At 38.3% G+C, this 11,131-nt stretch overlaps 1 protein-coding gene across 1 annotated transcript; it reads right to left on the bottom strand.

The window, feature by feature from the left end:
* Window positions 1-6,630: 6,630 nt before the first annotated feature.
* On the bottom strand, window positions 6,631-8,431 carry LOC107676206 (pro-thyrotropin-releasing hormone-like). The gene is made up of 2 exons (XM_016470711.1): window positions 8,269-8,431; window positions 6,631-7,224 (listed from the first exon to the last, which is right to left on the bottom strand). Exons 1-2 carry the CDS (start codon window positions 8,429-8,431, stop codon window positions 6,869-6,871), a joined length of 519 nt encoding a protein of 172 aa, XP_016326197.1. The 3' UTR covers window positions 6,631-6,868.
* Window positions 8,432-11,131: the final 2,700 nt, after the last annotated feature.

Here is an 11,131-nt window from a genome sequence, read left to right as displayed (position 1 = left end):
TTCTTAAAGGTTCATTAAAATGTAATGAGCTTCTCTTGCTCTGAAACAACTTACCGATGGGTGTCACCAAAGCCTTGTTTTTAAACTCTTTCACATTCAGTCAATTCCAGACTGATGACATGAAGCCCTGTCTACATGTCTGCCCTCAACAAATACTCAGTCGTTTCTCTTATAAGGTATATTACAAAAGGGAAACGGTTTCTCAATACCATTTCACATTGACTTTAAAACCCGTCAATTCATGAAACTTCATTAAGTCGAAGCATGTACAAAAGATAAAAAGTTCATTTATTTTTACACAATGTTAGCTAAAACAATTTTTCTTGAACTGATGAAAAACATGATGAAACAATAAGAACATCTCATGTTTTCAGAAGAAAGATCTCTGGTGAGTTACTGGCACTGACACTGATTTGCATATGCTACGGCAGACATTATGATTTATTAAAATATCCTGGAGTGTACCGAAAATCAGATTCCTAATTGCTCCTGGTTTTTCCAGAGCCAGGTGTGATAGTCGTTGAGCTTGTGGTCGTCTGGAGTGACTCCACACACACACACACACACACGTCTGGTCAGCTATCCTTGTGGGGACTCTCCATAGGCGTAATGGTTTTTATACTGTACAAACCGTATATTCTATTCCCCTACCCCTAAACCTACCCCTTACAGGAAACTTTCTGCATTTTTAGATTTTCAAAAAACTTAATTCTGTATGATTTATAAGCTTTTGTACCTGTGGGGACCACAATTTAGGTCCCCACCATGACACGAGTCCCCATGAGTCTGTGTGTAGTCAGGTTTAAGTCCCCACCAGGATATATAAACCAGTACACACACACACAGTACACACACACACACATCCAGCCGCTGCACGAGAGCATAACTCGTGTAAAGTAGTGTAGTGTTTGTACCTCTCTCCACTCCTCCACACAGAAGATACGGTACGAGTCATTGCCATATTTGCCAATGCCGTGGAGCTCGATGGGATACCGCCATGATTTACTTACATACTCATCTGACAAACAAGACAATGTCACACAATCATGAGACGTCCACTGCACCGAATAACAATCTCAACTAAATTTATATCAGTGGCATAATCATTGAGAATATATATTGTGACTGTGATATCCTCTAGCACTACATGTAAGCACCACAGTCTTTATATTGGCTGAAACTAACAGTTTATTCAGATCATTACGATGATTTTCAGCTGAACTTATGGTTTATGCAAGTCAACGGATGCTGGAACTTTGAGAGTCAAATAAGCAGGTACAGGAAACACAAAAATAATACCCGTGGCTCCTGACGATATATTGAGGTCTTATGAAGTGAAACGACTGGTCTGTGCAAGAAACTAAACATTATTACCTGTAATTCTGAAGCTGGACTCAAACTGAAAGCATAAATCTAGGCTATCCGCTGCTGTTTTCAAAGCACAATGCGAAACTGTGACATTTCATTCACTGACGCTCTTCAAGCGGCATCATTAAACCCAGCAGCGCATAGCCTATACTTACTAGCCAGCAACCCGCCAGAATAAAAGCTTGCTGATTTAAAGTTTGAAAAAAAAGTTTACTATAAAATAATTGTATTTGTATTTAATACTCCTATTTTATTTTAAAATATGATAGTATTATCACACTTTATTATTAGTTTATATAAAAAAACTAAATTAATATAATGCAATAATATCACTTTTTTTTTCTTTTTTTTTAATAGTTATATTTAATGGGTCACACTATGTGCAGTGTGAGGACCAAACCAAAAAAATACAACCTGAAAATACAACTTCCAACAGGCCTCCACTGCATTTGAATGAATAATTACTGGACTTTCTGACCACACTGCAAAACAAAGTGCTGCTCTTCCTCTGCATCTTTGTCTTTTTCTACAGTGCAAATGTCTAAAGATTCTTAAATCAAGATGCATTTACTTGAGAAGCAAAATAACATGAGTTAAGTCTTTTCTGAAAAATTGATCAAAATTAAGTGCGTTTGATTAAAATGAACAAATATCTGCCAATCAGCCCAAAAGGAAAACTAGTTTTTATTCTTCATTGGAAGATATCTGTACTCGTTTTAAGCTTAAACTCACTTCATTTTCTTCAGTGTTTCAACAATGTACATTTGCATACAAGTAAACATATGTTTAGATATTTGTATTGAAAAAGAAAAATACTGAGAAAGATTTTTTATTTAATTTTTTTGAAAGTCTTTTAAGACTTTCTGAGAGCCACAGAGACCCTAAGAAATTGGATCAAATCTTGAAAATGGGTTGTTCAAAAGAAAAAAGAAAAGGATTCTGAACTGGGCAGCCCTGAGGCACCTATGAAAGTAGATGCTGTGAAAGAGCCAGGACACCTGTGAAATCAGGCATTCTCGCCGTGCTTCAGCCAATAATCTGTGTTCAATCGACACCTAGTGCTTCGGAGGATAATAATGCTGCTTATGTTCTTTTTTAGAACGAATTCATAATGAAAATATAAAACAAGCGAAAATTCATACACTATATTACAAAAATAAAGAATCCCAAACCAGTGTCTTCTTAGAACATTTTATTTTTAGTATATTAACTGTGATAAAATGTCAACCAGTTAGAGTTTAGGTAGATTTACGGGACATTTCTGTATTTTTAAAAGTCAGATTTATGTGTAACAAACCATTTATGGAATATTGTGGCTGAACACTGAATAATCAATCCTGTTTCTCCAGTAATATTTTCAGCAATTGCAAAGTGTATTTATTGTATATTGTAGTACACTACGTGTATATTACTGCACATGGTGGGAATTTAAAGAGTGAATCCAGGTAAATTGGGCCTTTTTTTGTAAAACAGGCTATAATTTAAATACCTAGATTTTTTTTAACCTAGACTTTTTTTTGTGTGTTAACTTTAAGGTCCAGCTACAATATTTCAACCTACAGTTCATACATTGTGTCATTTGCTAGATATAACAACAAATGTTTTGAGATCATGCACTCCAGACAAATTTATTTTCAGGTAAAGTGGGCCATCCCTGATTTATCAAAAATTATCCTGTATCTTACTTAAAAAAACATATGATTTATGAACGAATATTATTTAACCAACATATCCAACAAACCTATATAACCTATGCTATGAGTAAAATTCATCAGTTCATTCAATTCATGTGTAAAATTCAAAACAACTGACAGTGATTAAATATTGTATTTATCTTATAAAACAATTGAAGAAGATAAATATCCCCACAAGGTCACAATTTACTAGTATTATATACTTGTGGGGACATTTGGTCCTTATAATGGGGAATACCATGTTACTGCAAATATCTAAAGAAATGTGCATGAAGGATGTTAAATGCATGCAGAGTTGCTCAAAAGAAAGAGAAAAAGCACTCAGCAAGGTAAACCCATTAACAGTCCTAGATATCAGTTTGCCAAGAGTTATGAAAAAAAGGGGGGGCATACACTGAAGTAGTAAAAGAAATATAGGAGTACGCTTATTTTAATAATGCCAATTCTGCCCCCTAATGATAGTGGAAGCAAATTACACCTCCCAGTCTTTCCTCAAATGATGTAGAAGCATCAGATAAAGAGAGATCAAAATTACTGTCATGATGTCTCATAATAATCTCTCATAGCCTCTGCTGTAAACTTATACACTGTATATTACAAAACAGTGTTGTGTACTTGAACACAAGTGTTTGGTCAGGGCTGGAGCTGAACTCTTCAGGAGCAGGACTGATGTTTGAGCTGAATTACATCTGTTCATCATGTAAAGTGACTGTGACTTATAAAGTGACAAGACTTAAACATTGGATTCATATGGATTCGTTTTATGACACCTTTATGACTTTTCTGGGTCTTCAAAGGTTGAGTTGCATGGAACTCATCTTAATCTGTTTTCACAAAAAACAAAACAAAAACAAAAACAGTAAATTACTGTTTTACCTTTTTCCTATTTCTCTTTCTCTCTCTTTTTCTATATATATAGAACACACACACACACACGCACACACACACACACACATGAAATCAGAAAGGACATTATAATGAAAGTGTATCCAAGTCAGAACAGCCTTACACAAATAAGCTTTTAGCTCACTAGAAAGCCTTTGCTTAAAAGTGTTAATCATAATGACTCTTTCAAAGCAAAAAGAAAGAAGTATTTGTATGCTGTTGCATACTAAAGCAATAAGCCCCGTGAAGCGGTTATAAATTCACTGTAAACCACGGCTTCACAGGGCTTATTGCTTTTATAAAACGGTTATTCCATACACGTAGTAAGGTTTCACAAAATAAAACAGAGCAAATAAAGTGTAATGATATTAATAAAAACAGTATTCTTCCACCAAACAATGTAGCTCCTCAGAAACAGTTGTGGTTGCTACAAAGTGGTTGCTGAGCAACACACAAACGTAAACAAAGGTGTATGTTTGTAGAGTAATTTACAACAGCTTCGAACGCAGCTCAGCCAATCAGAATCAAGCACCAGAACTCTACGGTTTATAAAATTGTATTTACTGCCATATTAAACCAGTTTTGAGGATTGGCTATTTGCTGCTTTTTTCATCTCTCATGTTACCATTTATGCTCCATGTTTACATAATGTATATCTTTGGGATGAAACATCACACAATTTCCCCACTTAGAACTGTATATACAGTAAGTACAAAGCATAGACTCTCTTGAGGGCTCTTCCTATATAAGCTTTACAAACACCTTCCCAGTGAGCTGGAAGACACACAGTTTATTAGGCTACAACAGAAATCATTTGAAGTATTTATAATTAAATACTTGTGATTTATTGAATATGATCGTTTAATGTAAATTAAACCTGTTAACCACTGTGGCACTGTTTTTAAAGGTGTCGTGTAGGCTGTTTACATCACTGAGTCTCTGAGGGCTGGACACTTGTTAGATTATATTTGCTAGAAGTTCTTCTGCTGGCAGATTGAGCTGAGGGACACAATCTGATTATGATTGTGTGATAGCCTACGCTTGGCATGTGTAATGAGTTCATGTGTGTGCTGAGACCTGCAGTGAAGGAACGAATCCCATCCACCCACGGCACAGAAGACGTGTCTGCGGCCTGCTCGAGTTTCACAGAGCAAAGGCTAATTAATGGACACCCCATGGACCGCTGCTTCCTTCAAGTCAAAGCTCTGAATGTTGAGCTTTGAAGTCCTGCATCACACTATGGCTAATGTCTGCGGCCCGAGCATTTGAATAAAGAGATGACGGGGCTGGCTGTTTCGGGTGATGTTTCAAATCAGAATATGTCTAGTGAATCCTGTCCTCCTAACTGAGCTTCCTTCAGCACCATGGCATCCGTTGGATAAAAAGTGAACACAATAAAACACACTGGCACAATTTCAGAGGAGCGTTAACTATAAAACGAAGGTAGATTTGAACTGAGAGCTAATCTATTTTTTTAAACGTCAGGTTCCATGCGTTTTTAATGTCATTAATTCATTAATTGCACATTCTCCTGGCCAAAACAATGGTGAGATTTTTTTTTTACCTTTTCCATTTATGCTGCTTCATGAATTTGTCATTATATTGCCATTTAAAATCCATTAAAAAGCCAGAAATACATGTTTCAGTTTATATTGTATTCCCAAATCAGTCTTATAATAACAGCAGGTGACAACATGCCCCGGTCACAGAATTAGCGTGTTTAGTAAACTGCATCACTTTCCAATAAGCAGTCTTTTGTAGTAAATACACCTTTCTTATACATCTTAATGGCATGTGTCTATACATTAACTGGCTTGAAGTAAAAATAAACCCAGCCCTCTCCATGACTCTCTTTCAGTCTCGATGGTGTGTGTGATTCTGACTGACTCTGAATCTGTTGCATTCCACGCGCTACAAGCCACGTGACTTTCTGTTTTCCCTTCGTGTGAATGTTAGATGCTCAAACCCAAAGCAGACATTGGCATCGGAAGCATTTTATTGTACAACATTATAATCATTTATATGCTCTTTATCAATAGAACAAAGATAAATCATGAAATCATGTACAGGTCAAGTCATGCAAGAATTAAGCTAGCTACTGTAGAAAAATATTCCGGCAACCCGTTTCATAGTTCGAGGGAGGTTGGCACTGGAGAGTTGCGTGATATGGGGATCTCGCTGGAGATGTTCTCTGCTCGCATGCATTAGTGAAATGTTTGGTTTGAGACGAACCTCGTGGAGCAGCACAGCGGTGTGTTAAACCAGACATGTGGAGCAGGGCTCAGCGGATTCAACTGCTGTAGAGACGAAAAACAACTTGATAAACACCCTCTAGCTGGAACGAAACGAGAAACGTGAGAGCGACCGGTAAAACAAAACGGTCGCCGTGGTTTTGCCAAGTAAGACGTGTTAGCCCAATCCTTACCCCTAAACCTACACTTTCGAAAATTAACCGTGGTTTTTTGATTACCATTTGTGTAACCACAGTTTTACTACAAATACCACGTTAGTGTATCAAAACCATAGTTAAATTGTGGTTAGCCTACCATGGTTGAACTGTAGTAACCATGGTTTTTTGGTTTTATTTGTTATAAACACATGGTTAATTTCCGTAAGGGCAATTCTACTCATAATTTATTCCTAAAATCATTGGGAAATGATAGCTGATTAACAGTGGTGTGGAAGCACCTAACCCTGATCGTAAGCCGAAAACTGAGAACTGAGAAAAGTAATCCCTCAATTCTGATTGGTTGATTGGAATGTTGTTCCAGGATCAACAAGGATGTTGATCCAGGAACACGTTGTATAGGACACATGGAGACGAGTGCGTTTTCCATCAGTCGGATGCTGTGGAAAGCAATTAACACGTACTTATTCATCCGTTTTAACAACTCGGACAATTCAGTGAACTCTTTTGCCAGTCACTCTCGCTCCGTGAGATTGTCCTCCAGCTCGAGGCGTTTGCCGGGATGCTGCCGCTTCTCCTCGGCACCGCTTCTGTCCAGGAGCTCCAGCCTCTTCCCGGGGTGCTGGCGCTTGGCCAGGTCCGAGAAGTCCCCCTCTGCCTGCTGCAGCTCTCTCCGTTTGTGGAGCAGCATCAGGTATCGTTTGCCGGGGTGCTGGCGCTTGGAGAGCTCGCTCTGCGCGCTGGGCTCCTCCAGCATCACCTGCTCCAGAGACAGCCGCTTCCCGGGGTGCTGCCTCCTCAGCTGGCCGCTGTCCTCCTCCTCGCGTTTACCGGGATGCTGTCTCTTCTCCAGCCACTCCGTCTGCTCTCCTGGAGAGAGATAGAGGGGTTCACACACGGTGACTGTGATTTTGCCAAGTAAGACATGTTCCTGGATCAACATTACTGTCCAAAAATATAGACTATAGACCCCTAAACCTAACCCTACCCATAATTTATTCCTAAAATCAGTTGGAAATGATAGCTAATTAACAAGAGTGTAGAAGCACCTAACCCTGATTGTAAGCCTAAAACAGACATTTCCTGAAAAGCAATCCCTCAATTCTGATTGGTTGATTGGAATGTTGTTCCAGGATCAACAAGGATGTTGATCCAGGAACATGTTGTACTTGGTCAAATCACGCTCACCGTTCACACACGCATCTGGACTTTTGTAACTGGGAACATTTCTGAGTGTCTTGATGATGCCACGGAGAATTCAACACAATCATTTCTACAGAGTATAATTGGTTTCTTTCGAAACGTTGTGCTTGTGATTCCCCGTTTTTTATGTTTCGCTGCAGTTGTTGTTATTGTAAATGTATCCACAAAAAGCACAATTTGTATTTATTGTCCATTTGTTACATGCAAAAGAGGTTACACGTTATTTTAAGGTGTAATTGTTACAGTGTAATTATACATTCAAGTACTGAGTAATATTAATTAACTATACTGTATGGTAAGGATTAGAATTAGGGTTATTTGCATGTAATAATGCCTAGTTAATTGTTATTATAATAGTTCACATGTAACGTGTAACAAGGACACCGTAAAATAAAGTGTTAGCAAAAAAAAAAATAATTTGCGGATTTTAAACTTTCCTACTTTGATGTTGGGTTGAGCAATACATAGGCTATAGTAGCTTATTAATAATAAAAAAGAGTTATTATTATTCCTGTTATTAATTAAAAAAAATTGAATAGTGATCGAATGAATATTGTGACAAAATAATCTGTCGTTAAAAGAACACGATCTCTATGAACTGTCTTATGTCGCAGTAGTTCTAAGAGAGAGCTGGAAGGAATTTCTAGTCGATCTGCTGTGTTGTACGTTTCTAACTCTTTTAAGTCAGTGAATGTGAATGTGAGCAGACACCGTTGGCGTTGTTCTCGTCCTCCATCTGTGTGAGCATGGAGCGGAGCAGCTGGAGCAGCTCATCCGGAGACGGGTCACCCTCACCCGGCAGAGTCTGAGCCTGGGTCCCGGGTGACACGGACACCGTCAGAGAGGCCAAGATGATCACACACGCCGCCCTCATGACAAGCTCTGTCCTGTTCACCAAAACACATCAGAACTACAGCTGCACACGCAAACCATGATAACCTGATACATGTGACAAGTAACACATGAACAGAACATGCATCTGGTCATCGCTCAGATTAGAGAATGTGGTTACACTGCATTTTACACAAAGTCCTCGTTACAGTGTAATTATACATTTAAATACTAAGCAATTAACTACATGTACTTACTACATGGTTAGGTTTAGGATTCAGGTTTGGCTTAGGGTTACTTGCATGTAATTATGCATAATTTATTGTTATTATAATAGTAAGTACATGTAACAAGGACATCTTAAAATAAAGTGTTATGGAGAATGTTACATATAATGTTGGCTGCACCCTCGTCTCACCTGCAGTGCGGGGCTGACTCACCTGGAGCCTGATGCAGCTGGAAACCGAGGTGTATGGGCGATCACTCCTCGCTCGTTTGACCCGCTCAGGCCGAGGTTAGTGGAGTGAAGCAGCGTCAAAGTCGCACGGATACTTTATACAGGCGCTCCTCGCCCCCTCCGCGCCCCCCGCTGACGTCTTTCGGCGGAATTCATGACTTTGATGTGACGCCACGCGCGGTTTGTCCTGAGGGGGGCAGTCCTGTTCATTCACAAAACAGCGCCTTTTCTGGGCTCAGACAATAATGAAAGAACAGACAATACAATACATATAGTATAAAACATACACAAATACACAATGGCATATAAAATGTCTTTCTTTAGACCAATGAGAGCTTGTTTTGCCCTTGGAAAGGGGCCAATATTTAACATAAATGTTTTAATTTAGTGCATCGCACCTTTTCATCCGCAGTCCTTTGGCAGGTCACCATTAACACATTTCCGCAATAAAATAACACAGAACAAATTGACTGATGACATACAATATAACGTTTAAGAACTGAAATGTAAAATTTCAGTTCCAGATTTGTGGCAAATATTATTGTTAAATTTCTGAGGATCCTCAAATGCAAACTGTGTGTGTTTTGCTTCATGTTGTGTTTTACTTTCTTTTATATTATTTATTCATTCATTTATAATTTAATCCTTTTATTTTTCAATTTCATCAAATAATCATTTATAATAATGATTATAACCATTTCATTGATTCATTTATTGATTAGTAGTTTGTTATATTATTGTCTTTTATACTATGTTTCCACTCTCGTTCAGTCAAGGGCTGTTTGTCTTCATGAACGAGAGACCCGAGGGAATGTTTATGGAAACTCAAGGTTTATGGGATGTTGTTGACAATGCTTGTTGAGCATTGAAACATACGCAACTAAGACTATTCAATAAACTCTGCTCCTTTTTAATCGTCATCACTTCGTCTCCTGCTTCTGCTCTTCACTGGCTATTTCTTCAGTCAACTTCTTGTTGATAGAGGACTGTTAATACAGTTTTGGGTATTAGACTACTTTGCTGACTAGTTTTTCTGGTACCACACAAAACGGATATTTTCTGACAGGATCTGGATCTTAATTATCAGGCGTCAAGGCATGATCTAAGAAGATCATCTTTAAGAAAGAGGCTAATATAGTGGTCCTAGTACTGTAAGTAAAGGCAGTTACCATGACTGAATGCCATCAGATGAGATGATATATTAGCAGCATGTTTGATAGTTTTCAACGCTTGCTATATTTATACCTTTTTTTCTCAGCTAAAGAAATACTCAGATGACTTGAGTTGCTACATACTGTGCAGTATATAACCAAAACACACTGCACAGAATATAGTGGCACTGGCCACAAAATGCATTGGCTATTGGTCACCAGTGTTGGGGAGTAACTAGTTACATGTAACTAAATTACATAATTTAATTGTAAAATAAATGTGACTGTTATAATTACTGAGAAAAATGTGTAATTAAATTACAGTTGCTTATGAAAATGACATCTGATTTTTCTTTCCACACACAAACGGATTTAACTGATTTCTTTCATAAATTGCATTGACTGCTCTAAAATATGAGACACCATGAGTTTAGAGCATATAGCTGTAGTAAAGACGGCCATAACACTATAGTTTTTTGACTGTGGAGTCTGTTAGTAACACACTCTTAGTGATTGACGTGTTTGTGTCCCTTAGCTGGCTTTGCTAGATTGCATGACGTTGAGTCTGAGCTGAGTGTTGCGTCACTTTCTCGCTTTTGAAGACGTCCTGAAGAAGCCTTCATCTTCTTTCAGAATTACAATGAAGAATATAATGGGCCAGGAACTGACGGGCGACCGAAGTCTCATTCTTAAAGCACATCATTCATCAATAACATCATTCTGCTGGGCTTCCTCTAAGCCTCACTGAATTCATTATGCACAGCTCACATCATCTCAAAATCCCCACAAACTCTCGTACAGTCGGCCAGCTGATGGGAGAACGGCAGCGAGGGAATCATCACATAATGGAATAAATCAGGCCTCTTTATGCGCTGTCACGCCCAATACTTCAGCTGTCAATACCAATCATTTCATATGGATAGTGGAAAAAAGCAGAGGAATTAATCGGTTTACATTTCAGATGGACTTCCTGTGCATGAGATGACATGAAACTAAGAAATCAGTCTGATGTCTGTATCCCTCACCGAATGAACGAAACGATAAACCGTGAAACATGCTTATAATTGTGATCGGAAACATCTGCGATCTGTTCGCACGATTTGGAGACTAACTAACGTTCAAAGTTTGTCTTGAA

The sequence above is a fragment of the Sinocyclocheilus anshuiensis genome, unplaced genomic scaffold (genome assembly GCF_001515605.1).
Source record: "Sinocyclocheilus anshuiensis isolate Anshui unplaced genomic scaffold, SAMN03320099.WGS_v1.1 scaffold2430, whole genome shotgun sequence".
Taxonomy (NCBI): domain Eukaryota; kingdom Metazoa; phylum Chordata; class Actinopteri; order Cypriniformes; family Cyprinidae; genus Sinocyclocheilus; species Sinocyclocheilus anshuiensis.
This window is presented reverse-complemented; position numbering and strand designations above follow the sequence as displayed.